The sequence below is a fragment of the Cimex lectularius genome, unplaced genomic scaffold (genome assembly GCF_000648675.2).
Source record: "Cimex lectularius strain Harlan isolate CLEC.00 unplaced genomic scaffold, Clec_2.1 scaffold73, whole genome shotgun sequence".
In the NCBI taxonomy this organism is placed as follows: domain Eukaryota; kingdom Metazoa; phylum Arthropoda; class Insecta; order Hemiptera; family Cimicidae; genus Cimex; species Cimex lectularius.
The window spans coordinates 1,820,004-1,838,655 of record NW_019392632.1 but is presented as its reverse complement, the minus strand read 5'-3'; the positions used below and the strand labels follow the sequence as shown (position 1 = coordinate 1,838,655).

Below are 18,652 nucleotides of genomic sequence, written 5' to 3'. Positions count from 1 at the left end.
TTTCCTTGTCGTACTATGTGCTCCAAACCAAAGTGAGTATGATGAAAGACATAAAACTATAAAATAAAACAATCCCCACGCCTAGATAAAAATTTTTGCATGCGCACTACAAACATAACTAAAAATCTAGCTATAATATAATTATTTCCTAATGACACTGTAGCCGCAATGGATTACTACAGAAATTCCAGGCAGAAATCACACCTACCTAATTACAATGTACCACGGCATACTTTTGATAAATTAAATCGACATTTTATTTTAGTTAATTAATATTTATGAAAGGAATTGGTTAAGATAAAAAAGTCAGTGACACGAGCGGGATTCGAACCCACGACCTTCGGCTAAATACGCTAGGTTCGAATCCCGCTTGTAACACTGACTTTTTTTGTCTTAACCAATACCATTCATAAATATTAATTAATTGAAAAATGTTAATATTCAATCGGACCACGAACTGCAATGGATTTTATTTTAGTTTGTTACGAATTAACAATTTAGCTTTTTTATCTAACTGATCCCTTAGTTTATAAACACACTGTTCGACCTGTTTAAAATGTAGTTTGCAAAAATAGAAAATATGTTTCAAAAAAGGTTGACTCTGACGTATCCGATTTATTCGTCACAAATCGAGCGTATTTAATTCAAAACGTTGGCGATATCGATTGGCCATGGAATTGGGCTAAAGTCAAACACATAAGGATATTGAGTTCAATTTCATTGAATTTCTTTAATGTAGACATAATTTAATAAGCCGAGGGTGAGAGAGAACGAAAGAGAGAAAGAGAGAGAGAGAGAGAGAGAGAGAGAGAGAGAGAGAGAGAGAGAGAGAGGAGAGAGAGAGAGAGGAGAGAGATTTATAGCGATAGACAGATTGAAAAAGTAGGTACATAGTACATAAAAAAGATTGATAGAGAAAGAAAAAAATATATCTAGAGAGAAATTAAAAACAGACAGAGATTGTAAGGATGAGAGAAAGACAAAGAGTTTAGTAATAGATAGATTGAAAAAAGTAGATCTATACGTAAAAATAGATAGAGAAAAACAAAGGGAAATAGACAACAGAAATAGGTATATGTAGATAAAAAATATATAAATTGAGAAGGAGAGTGAGTGAGTGTGGGGGCAGAGAGAGAGAGAGAGAGAGAGAGAGAGAGAGAGAGAGAGAGAGAGAGAGAGAGAGAGAGAAGAGAGGAGAGAGAGAGGAGAGAGAGGAGAGAGAGTGTATAAGGAAGTGAGGAAGATATGAAAAGAAAGAGTAAGTGGGAGAGAGAGACAAAGGTAGGCAGATAGATAAATTGAGAGAGAAAAAGAGAGATAATATAAAAATAAGTGAGGAAGATATGAAAAGAAAGAATAAGTTTGAGAGAGAGATAAAGGTAGGTAGATAGATAAATTGAGATAGAAAAAGAGAGATAATATAAAAAGAAGTGAGGAGAGATGAACAGTGCGAGCAAGAGAGAAAGAGAGAGAGAGAGAGAGAGTAAGAACGTGAGGAAAGATGAAAAGTACAAGCAAGAGACAGAGAGAGAGAGAGAGAGAGAGAGAGAGAGAGAGAGAGAGAAAGAGAGAGAGAGAGAGAGAGAAGAGAGGAGAGAGAGAGGAGAGAGAGGAGAGAGAGTGTATAAGGAAGTGAGGAAGATATGAAAAGAAAGAGTAAGTGGGAGAGAGAGACAAAGGTAGGCAGATAGATAAATTGAGAGAGAAAAAGAGAGATAATATAAAAATAAGTGAGGAAGATATGAAAAGAAAGAATAAGTTTGAGAGAGAGATAAAGGTAGGTAGATAGATAAATTGAGATAGAAAAAGAGAGATAATATAAAAAGAAGTGAGGAGAGATGAACAGTGCGAGCAAGAGAGAAAGAGAGAGAGAGAGAGAGAGTAAGAACGTGAGGAAAGATGAAAAGTACAAGCAAGAGACAGAGAGAGAGAGAGAGAGAGAGAGAGAGAGAGAGAGAGAGAGAGAGAGAGAGAGAGAGAGAGCGAGAGAGAGTGAGAGAAAGGTAGGCAGATGGAAATAGAGATGGTTATACGAATAGGAAGTAAGAGATAAAGATAGGTAGATAGATAAAGAGAGAGATAATGTAAAAAGATGTGAGAAGGGATGAAAAGTACGCGCAAGGGAGAGAACGAGAGAGAGAGAGAGAAGAGATTTTGAAAAAAGCTCAGGAAAGAAATAAGTAGGATCAGCCGGGTGCAACGAGGAGAGGAAAGACAAAAAGGAATTAAAGAAATAATTAAAGACATAATTAAAGACACAGACTAAATATCGGGTTGATTAGTTGATTAGAAAGATGCATGCACCGTGACATACAGTCCTTTTGTATTGATAACTTCCTGTCATTATTATCGCACGTTTATTATGCTATTCTAATTTAAGATTTATAATTTATGATCGATAAGTTCCTCCGGTGCAGTTTTTACGTCAGTATTAGCATGTTATTTTCAAACAATTTCCACCGGCCGGAAGAGAAATACAGGCGCCATCTCCGACGAATACGTTGGCCGAATCCGAGAATCTTTGCGCCGTCATCAACGAAATACGAGGAGTTGTCACGGTATAAAACGACACGGCGACTTTTTAGCAAAGCAGGCCGTTTTTCCTCGAGGTCAACACGGATTTTCTCTCCGTTCCCAGACGAACTTGGACTAAATGATCCTATAAACACGGTCGGAAATAAAGCAATTTAAACTTATTTTCCTTAGAGTTAAGCCTTTAGAGTAGCGAGAGGAAGACATAAAAGTTTATGTAAATAGGAAATTTGCCTCTGATAAGGCGAGCATTTTCATTCTCTAATCTTCTACCAGAGGTTCGATTAAACGCTTAGCCAGTAGGTCGATGTTTGCTTTCTTAAACGCTTTTTTTTTCTCTTGAGTTAAATTCTCAACTTGGCAAAGCACCCCTGGCATATTATCCAATCTTCCAAATATAGCCTACAGCAAAGTAGAGAGAAAAAATCACCCTGCATGAAGCAAAAAAAAAAAAAATCAATTAGAGAAGAAAATGCAAACATTCCGGGTTCTATAAGTTCAAGTTTTCCTACAATACAAGGGGTGAAGGATAGACTAAACTTGCATTACTCCAATGTAAAACTGGTCCGTTTCTTTCTGGTTATTACTTTATATCATTACATTGTAAGAAAAAAAATCCTTTACAAAAGTTTCATCTCTGCCAAATTAATATCCAGTAAATTAAACCAGACACAACAAACAATAACCAATCATTTTCATAATACAGGAAAAAAAATTAAATACTCGTTTATGACATGAGATAACTTTGTTGTTAAAACACTCAATAATTGAAAAGTATTACTAAAAGTAACAAACAAGAATGGGGAGGATAAAAAATAGATTATTTTTATACAAAGCAGTGATTTATGATGAAAATTAATTACCTACACTTATAAAAACTGAAGTGCATTGGTAATTTTAAAAAGGCACAATCTTAATGTCGAGATTACTGATAAAATATTGAAAAAAGATAGCCAATAAAAGATAATGTGTGGTGTTTAGTGACCGTTAGTCGATGATTATTCGGAGATCGTGAGATGCGGTCTGGTATGACGTAGGTTTTAGAAAAACATTTTCTTTATCGTGCCAACGTTTCGATCTTTATTGAGATCATCTTCAGGGTCTGGGATTTATAAACATTGTTTAAATTTTACAAATACATGTAGGATGTGAGAAAATGAATTTATACAATGCTAGAAAATTTTATATAAAAACAATTAATTTATACAATGCTAGAAAATTTTTAAGCATTGTATAAATTCATTTTTTCTTCTTCTAAAATTTTCTAGCTTTGTATAAATTCATTTTTTTTATCTAAAATTTTCTAGCATTGTATAAATTCATTTTATTTATTTATTTTAATTTTTTCATCTAAAATTTCTAGCATTGTATAAATTCATTTTTTCACATCCTACAGGTATTTGTAAAATTTAAACAATGTTTATAAATCCCAGGCCCTGAAGATGATCTCAATAAAGATCGAAACGTTGGCACGATAAAGAAAATGTTTTTCTAAAACCTACGTCCTACCAGACCGCATCTCACGATATCCAAATAATAAAAGATAATTTTATTCTCTGCGTTTTATAACATAATTACAAAGAAAAGAAAAACAAAAACCCCAAGATTTTTTTTTAATATATATAATATTCAAATAAAATAATCTGGTGAACACAGAACAAGATAGGTTCATATACCATTAATTAAGTAAAAATTTCTTCTAATGAATCAAAAAATGAACTCTTGTACCAGTTCCCAGTGGTAAAAGCAGGCGTGACGAGCAAATTTTATTAGCTGCAGGCTTGGCTCATTTAAAAGTTTGACTAGGCTTTCTTCCGAGAGCACAGCATTACCCAAATAAGAAGCACTCAACTCGGACAAAATGGTACATTTAGCCAAAAAGTGCAGGAGTTTCCTTTTCCCTCGTATTGCACAGAGAGCACATTTCTGTATCCCACTGGCAGCCTATCAAGGGGGTAGAATTAAGGAACAGAAGTTCTCCTCGGAGTTTGAAGAGCCAGCGGAGATCCCTCAGTTTTAGTGTTCTTCCATGTTTCTCATTCGTCAAGCAGAACACATCAAGATTTCGGTCAAGCCTCTTGTTTTGTACCTCTCTGTTGTCAGCGTTCGCTCCAAAAACCTCTTGTTATCGCTAGACCTTATTGGAAAGAATGCACTGGAATTCTGCCTCCATTCAGAAATGTTGTCTCATGAGAATCGGAAAGAAGGATGATATCTATCTGACAAGGAACTCCAGAGCTCATACCAGAAAATATTTTTAATTTTTTATCTCCTGAGCTGTAATTTTCGTGTAACAGTGACCAGGGAGTTTTAGGGTTTTGTAATGGAGCTTTAACGTGTGCAGAACTAAGGGATCGACACGGATTTCTAAAAGACGGTGGGGATATAGATGGATAAACGTATTAAACAGTCGATTTGTCTATTTACAATAACTAGATTAATTAGAACCGTTAAGTTGTCGGTGATTAGACAACTATATCTTTATTATCGGGTTTGCACAAATTACAACATATTACAGAAAGTCTAATGTTTATTTGAAATTTGGGAAAGATACAGTTCTACAGTTACGACATCATTTCTTTTAAAATGAACAATATCGACCAAAAATATGTATCACCTTGCGATATATTCGTACAGATCTATAAGACAACATTTTTTAAAAACGGACAACAAATGAAGAGGATAATTTCAGGGAACGAGACATCAAACACCGAAGCTAAAAACTGTAATCTTAGCTTACTAGAGTATACAATAAATACATTTCTTATGCAAGGCATGAGTCAAGCAAAAAGACTACCTGCAAAAACAACCCTGTGGGAGGAAGAGGAAATCCTACTCAACAGAAAAGAATTAAAAACCTTAACAGGTAAATTTACATGATATGCTGACTAATGTCGACTAGGCCTAGAGGAGGCAAATAAAACAGAGCATATTCTGTACAACTGCCTTGTAAAAACTAGAAAAAGACTAGTACCTAGGAAAGCCATTCCTAAGAAGATTTCATGAAAAAAAGGACTGCTGTTCATTGCAAAAGGAAATAAGTTGGTACTTTTATCTACCTACTTATCTTCACGTTACTTTTAAGCTCGTTAAAGTCTTATCTTAATTTATCAAATATTGCTTGAAAGAACTTTGTCCAACGGACTTATTATGGAAAGGGGAAGGAAAGGAAAAGCGGGCTATGTACAAATTTGAACAAACTTGATATTGTCACTAATTGTCAAATGTTATCACATAAGATGAAGGAAGAAGAAGTTTTTTTTTCTTTAATAACACTGTAAACTGGGCATGTTAAATTAATATTTTATTTAAATATTTCTTATACCTAAGGGTTGTCCGTGCAACTTTCGCCAGATTGACGAAAAACTTATTTTAGGATTTTGTTTAAATTTTATTTGTTAGATTAAGAAAAGACAGATTAAGTAAGTAATAAGTCGTTAATTAATTACGTAATTAGTCTAGCATTACCAGATCAACTATATTCATGTGTCAAAAGAATTTCGGGCATCTGTCTCAACGCACTGTTTGTTCATGTTTATGAGATTTTTATTTTTTTATTTAGTGAAATATTTCCGGATGCATCGTCTTTTGAAACAGGATTAATACCCATTCCGGAATGCGTATGGCGATGATGTCGGGGACACCGGGTGGCGTTGCACATGTCCTTCTTCCACCCGTGACTCATTTCTCTCCCACTGGCACCAGGCCGTTTACAAAGGATGGATAATCTGCATTCGTAACGACCACTATTTTGTAAACAAAACGAAAAAAAAAAATAAGCGGACGATATGAAAATATTAATAGCAAAAACTAAATAGTTGAAATGTACTAAATTTTATCAGCTTCTATTAAATATATAAATACTCAATTAATTATACACAATTTTTTTCGAAATGAAAAATTTGTGTCACAGGCGGGATTCGAACCCACGACTTTCGGCTCAATACGCCGCTGCTCTACCACTTGAGCTACCGTGACTTCGATCGCCCATGCCACAAACTTCTCATTTCGACTACCCGATTTTATTCTAATTGTAAGCAAATCGCGGCTTCATATAGAAACACTTTTTATTATAAAAATTGTGTATAATTAATTGAGTATTTATATATTTAATAGAAGCTGATAAAATTTAGTATTAATCTAGAATCAGACCTGTGAATCGTACACAGTCCCGCTAATCCAGTACAATCGTTAATAAAAAGTGTTTCTATATGAAGCCGTGATTTGGTTATAATTAGAATAAAATCAGGTAGTCGAAATGAGAAGTTTGTGGCATGGGCGATCGAAGTCGCAGTAGCTCAAGTGGTAGAGCAGCGGCGTATTGAGCCGAAAGTCGTGGGTTCGAATCCCGCCTGTGACACAAATTTTTCATTTCGATATATTTTCAGGTGTTTCATGTTGCAGTTAGGTCGTTTAATGTTATTGTTAAGTTGTTTTATTTCAACTTAAAACCTTCATTAATTGAATGTTATTAATTGGTCAAGCGGACCACGAAAAATAGTGAAGTTATTGTTAAGCTTTTTTGCCTTCATTGTGGGCCTGTGCGTTTTCACGTGTTTATGTCCTGACGAACTGACCCAACTAACCAATCCATCATCTCGCGATTTTTTACGTTCAGCTATTCTCATTGAGATGTAAACTTTCCAACATTTAGTTAAATAAATGAATCACTAATGATACAACTGGTAAGGACGATTAGCAACTACGTAAGAAGTGCTGTCATTATTTTCCTGTTGAGTAACTAAGAGACAAGAAATAGTATTTACGTAAAGTTTCCTGTTGTGAAAGGACGTAGTAGCGATATGTCTTGACATTCTCAACATTCCTCTCACACTGGCGTTGATTGTGTAAACAATTTACAATACAAAAACGTTAATTTTCTTGTTTTAAAACGTAAAAATCCCTAGGGGTAGGCTATAAATTCCACAATTCATGCTTTACTTATTTGTCCCACCATTAAGTTAATCTGAGACAATTTGAATTGAATTAAATAACCATTTTGCATTATTTAAAATTCGACTAGTAAAAGGAAGAGGGGAGTTCAATTATGGATTAACCACCCTCTTGTTAATAGCTGGGGCTGTGTCATAGCTGGAATAAGTCCTTGTCGGCTTTTCAATAGGCTCTTACTCACCCCTAAAAACTGCATGATGCTGGCAGGGGGGCTTATTCATTCGACTTTGCTTGATATTCTAATCCTCCCGACCGCATTCTATTTCGGATTTGAATTATAAAGAATATTATCTAATCGGAGCAGCGCAGTTTTGTTGGTCGATTTAAAAGATACGTAAAAAATTATCACGATTTGTGTTCAGGAAATTAATTTGGAAAAACTTGTTAAAACGATTTAGAAACCTTGAGTTTACTAGCTATATTAAACAACTTTTGGTCCGCCCAATCTCGCTACATTTGCTTGCATAACTGCAAACTAGTTCTGAGTACTCAAAATTTCTTCAAAATGGCAATCAGATTTTAAAGATAAGTTAATCCTTTTGCAACCTAATAATTAATACAAACTTGTACCAAAAGAAAAAGTCCTGAATTTGTCATTTTGCTAAGATTTAAACGTCAATCCAATTATTTCTTCTGGCAGTACTAAATTACATATAAATATACGTATGGTATAGTAAAAGCGTTAAAAGTAAATTTTTAACCTATTTCTATTTACGCTGATATTTTCGATAAAGTAACACTTAACCCGGGTGTTACTCAGAGTGACATTCTAAGTCCTTTTCTGTTTACAATGTTTTTCTTTTTCTGGATTTAATGAACTAATCACCAGAAATATGCAATGACAAATGCTGAAATGTTCCTCAGAGTGATATTTTAGGTTCGTAATTGAGCTTATGACCGGGTATTTCGGGTTTTGGCAGTTCCAACCAAAACGTCAACAGCCCGATTTTCAGCCCCCAACGCATGTAGTTCATAAACTAGACACACTCGCTTCTTAATTCTTAAATCATTTTTTTCCCTTTTACATACCATTCAATCAAGTTAGGGTGGTTTGTTAATTAACAATTAACAACTCGATATTTGTTAATCATTTTTTGCACATATATGAGGTCCATGACGTACTCAATATTCCACCATAGGCTAAAATGCAGCTATAAATTAAACAAATGAATTTACAAAAAAATATATGTAGTTAGAGATAGAGAAGAGAGTGGTAGAAGATATTTCATCATCGTATTCAACTTTTATTCTTGAATAGTTTTCGTTTTCTGTAAGGCAATAATTAGTCTCAATGTCAAATACCGGAGTGTCTGTCAAGGCGACATACTAAGATCTTTTTTATTTGCAATGTTTTTTTTGTCTGCGTTTAAGAAATTATTCATGTATATAGTTCCTTAGGGTGACACTTTACGTCCTGTTCAGTTTACGATGTCTTTCTTTTTTTTGGGGTTTCCTTAACTTTTTCACAGGAAATATGCACTGACAAATACTGGGGTGTTCCTCAGTGTTACATTCTACGTCCTTTTCTGTTTACCTTTTTTTTAATTTCAGTAACTAATCGCCAAAAATATACATTGACAAATAACAAAATGGGTCACAGGGTGATATTCTAAGTTTTTGTACTTGCATAGTTTTCTTTTTCTGGATTTCTGTGACTATCAATAAGAAATATACAGTAAAAATACCGGTATGTTCCTCAAGGTGGCATACTAAGGCCCTTGCTGTTTGCAGTGCTTTTATTTTTCTAGATTAAAGCAACTAGTCGCTAAAATATGCAATGATAAAACCTGAAATGTACCTCAGGGTGCCATTCAAGTTCTTTTCTGTTTGTAATATGTTTTATGGATTTCAGTAATTAATCGCAAGAAATATATTCAGGATAACAATCTAACAATAAGTCTTTTTATGCATGAATAGATTTGTTTTTCTTAACCGTTAACTAGTCACAAGAAATATCACAAACACAGGGGTGTCTCCCAAGGTGTCATACTAAGCCCTTTTTTGTTTACAATATTTTTCTTTTTTTTGCGTTTAAGAAATTATACATATATGTATGTTCTATAGGGTGACATTTTAGGTACTTTTCAATTTATGATGTGTTTTTTTTCTCGATTTCAGTAACTAGTCACAGAAAATATGTCCCACCAGTGAGTGGGGTTCCTCAAGGTTACATAAAAAGGCCCTTACTGTTTGCTATGTTTTCCTTTTTCTTCACTTAATTGTTCTAAATCCATTTCGGTTTGCACTTTTTTTCGGATTTCAGTAACTAATCACAAGAAATATACGTTGGCAAATACTTAGGGTGACATTGTAAGTTTTTGTTGCTGCTTAGTTTTCGTTTTCTGGATTTCTGTAACTAGCCACAAGAAACATGCAGTGAAAAATACCGAGGTGTTCCCCAAGTACTAAGGCCCTTACTGTTTGCAATGTTCTTTTTTTCAAGATTGCAATAATTAATTGTTAGTTTCCAAACTTTCTTAGACTTTTTCTGTTTATAATTTTTGGTCACGTTAAATCGATTCGTAATGATTATAACTCGTTGCATAATTATTAAAAATAAAACATTTTATTAGTAAGATTTATGAGTCAGTTTTCTACTCATTTTTAACGCTTGATTAACTAGTTGTAAATATTTTATGGTACTGTACTATCACATTGTAACAGGGTTGATGTTAACAATGGAATAAAGTTTAGCCACCATTGTCACATTGAAATGACCGACAATTGTATTAAACTTCCATTGTATAACAATATATTGTTTTGTTATGTAATTAAATAAGAGAAATTGTATAAAGAAAGGAGCCAGTAATAGGCACGATAAACGTGAGACTGATTGTCGTCCCAAAGGGAGGAACGCCGTAGGCGAAGGACACGTCATCCTTTGATGATATCATAGTTAGCTCATGGCTAATTTCTTATTGAAGGCATTGCCCCGCACGCCAAAATATGTGGTGCATAAATCATCAACAGTATCATCAACTTGAACCCGGGTGGAAACCCGTCTGCCTCAGGGATCCATAGGCAGGTATGCGATTCACGATCCCCCAAATCGCTTTAAACAAACAAAACATTTATATTAATTATTGCTAGTATCCTTCGTCAGATTTAAGTCTTTTGAGCGCTTTCTTCTAGTTCTACCGATAGAAAATAAATTTCCATATGTTTACTATTCAGAAGTTGTTGTTTATTAGTCATTGAAATGTTGACCTTCCGGCACATGGAATTTAGTTCAATCGGACGTAACTCTTTCCTGATTGCCAAGGACATCCAGGAAACTTTGGCCGCTTCAGAACAAGCTAAATGTCTGACTCGAATTCCTTCTCTCTTAGCAATCCCTTCTTTTTTATTTGATGTCCTATGATGATTAGAAAAATTTCTTAGAACCCTTTGGCACACAATGAGCCGTTTGACTCATTATTTTGTTTCTTTGCTAATTTTGAGAAAAGATGGCCACCTCATAATTTTGACCTATGAAGAATCTTAATTTATTTGTATGTATTTGACTTTAAGAATGGTTACTAATCGCCAAAGGTATTCGATTCTTTTCTTCTACATCCTTGTCCAAATTCTTAGAATTCTTTTATACCTGTGTCTAAAATCTCCCAAATTGTGCTACTAAAAGATCTAGCTATCTGTAGATATATAATTTATGTACGATTATTATAGTCCTTTATATCTCCTTAAACTTTCTCCTAAACGTTTGAACATAAAAATTGTATACATTTCTGATTTTTGTACAATTTTCTTCATCTTTGAAAACAAAAAAAGAATCGATTTAAATTTAGAATTTTCATGGCCTGTTAAGCCAGGATTAGACAGGTGCTGGTCGCATCTGTGTTCGTTGTCCTTGTTAGTAAACAAACCGAAGATTAGATAGGGCAAAAGGGCTCCAAGTCCACGTTTATGAGCTGAGTCACAACTTCAGTTGCTGGCTGAACCCAGTCGGTAGTCGTACCCCGAGATCGAAATGACGTCACACGAAACCAGCGTAAAAAGGTTTGAAAAAGTATTTTTTAAATTTTTGTTCTTGATTTGATTTCAAAACCAGTGTCATCAGGAGTCGCCGACCTTTTCTGGATGATGGATTTCAAGCCATTTTGTTTTAGAGGGGTGTCTTAAGGGCTTTTCTGTGTGATTTCTAGAGGAAATGTTTAAAAAATATATTCATGACATAGAATGGCGGAAGAGAAGATTAAAAAAAAAAATTAGAATAAATGTAATAATAGTATAGACTGAATATATAATGGGAATTGACTTTCCTTGTCTCTGTAGTTGAAAAAGGGAGAAAGAGTGTGAGAGAGAGAGGAGGAGGAGGAGGGGTGAGAGAGTGAGAGGAGGAGAAGGGGGAGAGTGCGTGAGTGAGTGAGTGAGTGAGTGAGTGAGTGAGAGAGAGAGAGAGAGAGAGAGAGAGAGAGAGAGAGAGAGAGAGAGAGACCAGACAGACGGACGGACTACGGCATATGTAGAAAATAAAATAGATAGTCTGGTATATAAATAATAGATATTAAGATGGACAGATAACTAGAACGATAGTTTTATATATATAAAACTATCGTTCTAGTTATCTGTCCATCTTAATATATATACATACATCCAAGTGAACAAATTAGAACAACATCCAGAATATAGAAAAATGAATAAAACTAATCTAAAAGACTTGCAGAAAAAGAGCAAGAGAAGAAGAGAGATGTTGAGTGAACGAGAGGCCGAGAGATAATGAGAAAGTTTGTTTAGTGAAGGACAGAGAAAGGGAAAAAATGAAAATACAAACAGTGAAACGGAAAAGAGAGAAAAGCCTACCTCTTTCTATCTAGTGCAAGAGAGATAAAAATAACTTAAAAAATAGAGATAGAGAGAGAGTGAGCGAGGGATAGAGAGAGAAAAGTGTAAAGAAAGAGAAAGAAAAAAGAGAGATAGAGATAGAGAAAGAGAATGAGTGAATGCATGAATATCGTTTTATTTAAAAATCTGCCGAATTTAGGTGGCGAACGACCTATCTTACAATTAACAAGTAAGAGAAAGAGAGAGAGAGAAAGAGAGAGAGAGAGAGAGAGAGAGAGAGTGAGAGAGAGAGAGAGAGAAAGAGATTTATGGGGATAGATAGATTGAAAAAGAAAATATATAGTACATAAAAAATAGATAGATAGAGAAAGAGAAAAATAGATCTATATAACAGCTAACAGCCAGACAGGCAGTCAGAAAGAACACAAATGAAACATTTTCTGCTAAACAATACCGCGTTTTTACACCCTTTATAATGGTACATCAATAAATTAATTAAGTTAAATTTAAATAAGTTAAATAATTTAAGTACTTGCTTTAATTATGAATTGTCAGTTCTTGTTCACTGTAAAATTATAGAAAAATTCCATTGCTTAAACCAAATATATTAATTAATGAATTATTTTAACTCCCTTCTGGCGAATAAGACGTCTATAATAAGTGTGTGGTGTTTAGTGACCGTAGTAAATGATTATTCGGAGATCGTGAGGGGCGGTCTGGTGTGACGTAGGTTTTAGAAAAACATTTTCTTTGTCGCCATCGTTTCGATCTTTATTGAGATCATCTTCAGGGCTCAAAGTGTTTGTTTTCCGTGTAGATGTGTCATTATTGTCTGTCGTTTTGAGAGTGCCCACACAATAATAATAATCTAAGTATTGAAAATGGCTTTTTAGAAAAATATGTCATCTGCAGGCTCATCAACTCACCGATTTCAACACATTATCTTACAAAATAAATTGTACGTTTGTTTGGGTAAAGTATGCGTTAGCCAATGTTTTAGAAACTCGACTGCCCCCCATTAGTGTAAAAGTACAGTATTTTTCTCGGATATTTGGGTCCACTTTTAAATCGGTCAATTTTTTTCCTATTGAAGGGTTCGACCACAAACCACATAGAAAAGACGTATTGCCTATCGATTTTTGCCGAAGCCACAAGTTGTATTATGACGCAACGTTTTCGCTTTATTTACAAAGGGCGCTAAACAAAAATTGACTTTCCCCAGACACACCGGAAGAAACATAAAGGGAAACACACACACACACACACACACACACACACACACACACACACACACACACACACACATATATATATATATATATATGAATTTCTGGGAAATTAATGGTGTTATGTTTTCCGAAGGACGGAGAGGGTGATTCATCACTCCTAAATAGACACAGAATGCATAGAACGGTCACAAAAGGAGTAGAGGCGCTCTTTTTCTGATTCATTCCTCTTCCCTTTCGTGAATTCCGACCGTAACTCCTGTTGAAACGGCGCAGTTGAACTTGGTTGGCGCAATAAAAATAGTGAGTCGGTTTTTTTTCCCTATTTACTATAATTAAAACATTAATTTGAGGATCCAAGTACGAAGCTACATATAATCAATGTAAGACTGAAAAATATTGAACTAAATCATGTTAAAATAGGAAATAATATATAAAGACTAGAGCAATTGCACCAGTTGCAACCAAAGTTTCCTGCAATTAATTCAAAAAGTTCACGTTAAAAGTATGTACGCGCACTATTGGGTAGAGAATTTTTTTATAGTAGAATAGTAATTTTTGATCAAATGTTTAAGTTTATCTTCAATTTCATAACCAGTTTCAATAATTTACACGTAATGTGTAAAAAAATATTACATAATTATATATTATATGTGTAAATATATCCAAATATTACAAACATTGACGCGTACATTAGTTCATGTAAACAGACACATACAGAGACGTGTACAGGTCAAATTGAATAACAATACCATCTTGCTAACATACCACAGATTAATTAAATTTTATAATTAATAAGTTAAATACAAATACTAATATTTAACATTTCAATATTTATGCTTATTGCGTACATTAATTAAATTTTATGCTTAATAGATTTATATAGAGATATTAATATATAACATTTCAATATTTATGCTTAATGCATAAATTAATTAAATTTTATAATTAATACATTATACACATATTAATTAATTAAGGGTAATTAATATAAGTTTATTTTATTTATTTTTTTATATCTGTCAACTTACTTATGTACCTCTGATTTTATCAAGGACCACTTATTCTAGAAAAAATTTGAGCTTTTTTAAGCTTCGTTTAAAAAGAAAATTTTTAGCTTTTCTGCAAATGTTAAACCTACTTTTCGTTTGATTTTTTACGAAAAATGGCCAAAACTATTTGAAAAATTGTTCAGGAAAACATGTGATGTTGCAAAAATAACGCGTTATGTATTATCTGAAAATCAAAAAACACTTCGCCAATTGTTTTTAAGTTAAATTTTTTTAAATAAATTTAGGTAATTAAGGTAAATTTCGTCAACTGATAGAAAAACAAAAAAGAATTAACTTTATTTAGAGCAACTCGACAACGATTTTACCATCATTTGTGGTGTATACGTTGTATAGCTTTTATTCTAGGTTGAGTAGTTAATATTAACTACCTGTAATAAAGCAGGGGATAGACTAAAATGGCATACACATTATTGATATTTACACACGTATGTATAATGGTACATACGTATGTAACAATTTTTATGCAAAGACAGTTGAGAAGGAATAATTAATTAAATAATATATGGAATTCTAGCTTTCCCTCACTTCTTTTTTTCATCACATTTGTCTATCTACCCCTCAATCAAACTATTTATCTACTTGTGCTATTTAGTATCTCTCTATGTATCCATCAATCTGGTATATTTCTTTTGCTCTCACTCTTTCCTTTTCCCTCTCTCTGTCTCTCTGTGACTCTCTTCTTTGCCTGTTTATTTTTCACACTCTTTCTCTCTATCTATCTTTTAATTTTTCATTCAATGTAACAATCTATCAATTTATACTACTTATTCCCCAATTCATTCCCTCTCTCTCTTTTTCTTTCTGTCTGACTCTCTCTTTCTCTCTCTGTCATTGGCGAATATTATTTATTTAAAAATTGTACTTATAAATGTCTCATATTGTGCATGGCGACCTTTCAACCTCTGACCTCAATGATTAGGGATTTTGATAGCAGTTAGTTGTAAAGAAATATAGATTTCAAAAACACTCGGGTGAAATTGATTTGTAATTTATTCATAACCCTTCTCAACAACAAACATTTATCCGTGTGTATTTTTATCTATTTTTTTTTTAATTAGTAAATATTTAATGTACAAAAAACATGGTGCATCTGTAATGACGAATTGATAATCTTTAAAAAACTTTTTTTTTCTTTGAAAACGCATATTATGGTTGTTTATGATTTTTATTATATAAAAGCATAAGTATTGAAGGTGAATACAAGTTTCTTCTTTTATCCCATAATGCTCGTTTTATACTTAAACTCAAACACAATGAACCCATTAAAAATATATTATATATACATATTTGCAAAAATTATTGTCTATCAGTATTATATATTAGTTTGGCCGATTTGAGCATGAATTCCGTCTCTTTTCTTATTTTTTACTTAAAAACTGGAATAGTGGAAACGCGAAAAAGATCTGTTGCCTTTTGACCTGACCCAGTTCGGGCCATCGATCCATTCATCCGATTGACATACCACCTAGTTACGTGGAAGGACCTTGGGATCATCCCACAGTCCGGTCGTAGTCCATCCCCGGACAAGACAAGCCTTCTGCAAAGTCGTTCTCTCGGGGGGGAAGGACTTGATGACTAACGCCATGGGAAAGAATTAGTAAGCTGTCAATTCCTCGAGAGAACAGCCGCAAGTCGTGTGAGTAGAGGCATTGTTTGTCGGTCTGTGCGTACTACTTTTGAAAGAATATTTTGGTGGAATTTGGCAGAGATTTGCGTTAAAATATTGACAAGATCCTGTTTTCTGAATTTTTACGTCATTGCTTTTACAAAGGGAGAAAATCAATTCTCGATGTCGGAATTCTGGAATAAATCTGGGCATGCGAATCGGATGACATGTGTGCGGAAGTAGGGTTTAACGAGCAAAAGTCCATTAATTAAATATTATAAAAAGTCAAATTTGTTTATATTGTTATCAGATTAAATACTTACATTTCTTATTTATCTTCCCTTGGAAATATTTTTAATCGAGTTTTTCTTTTTTTCAGCATGACCAAAGGAGCTGTAGAGAGGCCGTCCGCGCTGCCTGGAAGGAAGAGAGTGAGATTCGCCCAGAATTGTAAGTTTTTTGTTTTTTTTTGAAAAACAATATTGTCATATCCATTATAAGTTTTCACGTCCCAGAAATGTCGTTTGAAGGCTTTTGTTGAAACGATTAGAACGAAATTGCCTCGCGTTATCTCAAGGAACGGTTTTTTTCTTTTTAGCCGCAGTTATCTTTTTTCCCCAGTGTCAATCGTTTTTCCCTTATGTCTGTTGTGCTTTCCAAGGCAGCGTTAGCATCTCATGTTCGCCAACAAGAGCATTTCCACAAGCATGAGTGACTTGCACGTTGGTGAGTTTTTCAGCCTTGGCGATGAAACATTTCAATTAATAACACAAGTTCGAATTTCACGGAAATATGCTCGTCAACCGAATTAACAACAAAGGTTTAGCTGGTGGAAATACGTTGAAGGACTTGTATTTACATAGGACAAACACTACTGATAGGTGCGTTGTGCAATCATAGTTTCTTTGTTTCGCCCAGACTGATTACTATCTAGAGGACTAGCTACATAATGTTAGTAATCGGTGAAAACACAGCTTTTTTAAATTACGACAGTGAACTTCATCCAAAAAAATTTATTTTCGAAAAATTTAAAAAGTACATCGATATCACCATATCGATCAAATCGATATTGTTAGAAACTAAAGTTATTGTTCAAAGTTAAATTAAAGCATGGCTCATTTTATTTTATTGTTGTATCATTACAAATCAGTTAACTAATAGATTAATATATACATTCTCCCATTAATATAAATTGAATAAGTTGCAGCTCTTTCTCATTCACATAATGATCACGTCTTGCGATACTTTATAGCTCTGTGTACATAGCATGTTTAATGTGGAACACCACATGGAAAAAAATGTAGTTCTGTCGTTTTCTAGTCGTTCCTTCTTTATGTAGAAAGAAGCCGAAGATCGTGGGTTCGAATCCCGCTTGTGACATTAACTTTTTCATTTCAACCAATACTACATAAATGTGTGGTGATTAGTGACCGTCAGTCGATGATTATTCGGAAATCGTGAGATGCGGTCTGGTGTGATGTAGGTTTCAGAAAAACATTTTCTTTATCGTGCCAACGTTTCGATCTTTATTGAGATCATCTTCAGGGCCTGGGATGTACAAATATTGTTTAAATGTAACAAATACATATAGGATGTAGAAAAAAGTAAATTTATACAATAATTTTTTTAATATTTTTATATTCAATCAAAGTATTGAACATAAAACACTTGAGTGAGTAGAAATACTTTGATTGAATATAAAAAAATATTTTTTTGCATTGTATAAATTCACTTTTTCACATCCTATATGTATGTAGGAATAGAATATACGAAATTCCCTTTCTAGCCACCAAGCCTTTTCCACCTTTAAATCCTGCCTATTGTCCTATAGCTTGGCACTGAAGACTTTTCCGCACTTTGTTTAATTTCCATTGTAGAATATTTTCAACTTTAGTAAATAATTATTCGAAAATCGTGAGATGCGGTCTGGTATGACGTAGGTTTCAGAAGAACATTTTCTTTATCGTGCCAACGTTTCGATCTTTATTGAGATCATCTTCAGGGCCTGGGATGCAAAAAATACTTTGATTGAATATAAAAAATATATTGTGCATTTTATAAATTCACGTTTTTCCACATCCTATATATATTTGTTAAATTTAAACAATGTTTGTAAATCCCAGGCCCTGAAGATGATCTCAATAAAGATCGAAACGTAGCACGATCAAGAAAATGTTTTTCTGAAACCTACATCACACCAGACCGCATCTCACGATTTCCGAATAATCACCTTACATAAAGATTAATTAATTGAAAGAAGTTATTTGGTCAATCGGACCACAAAATATAATGGATTTATGTAGAAATTTTATTTTCTGCCTGTCAGGAGGAATCAGAAATCACCATATAACTGTTTCTTCTATTCTATTTGTCATTGTGAGAAATGGTTTAAACGTAATAATTTACTAGGATTCCATTGTGTTTCACTAGTTTGTATATATCGAATAATTTATTAAATATTATTGGGTTGTCCGGAAAAT

General features: G+C 33.7%; 1 protein-coding gene across 3 annotated transcripts in view; it reads left to right on the top strand.

Moving 5' to 3' along the window:
• LOC106662822 (dual specificity protein phosphatase 10) overlaps positions 1–18,652 on the top strand; it is a 76,046-nt gene continuing 57,394 nt past the window's right edge. The window contains exons 1-2 of one of the 3 annotated variants that reach the window (XM_014387199.2): positions 1–32; positions 16,552–16,622. In XM_014387199.2, the coding sequence (XP_014242685.2) occupies positions 16–32; positions 16,552–16,622 (88 nt within the window). In that variant the 5' untranslated portion in view covers positions 1–15. Of the gene's footprint in view, positions 33–11,385; positions 11,482–16,551; positions 16,623–16,816; positions 16,899–18,652 lie in introns of those variants that run through there. The other 2 variants (XM_014387200.2, XM_014387203.2) reach the window with 2 other exon arrangements.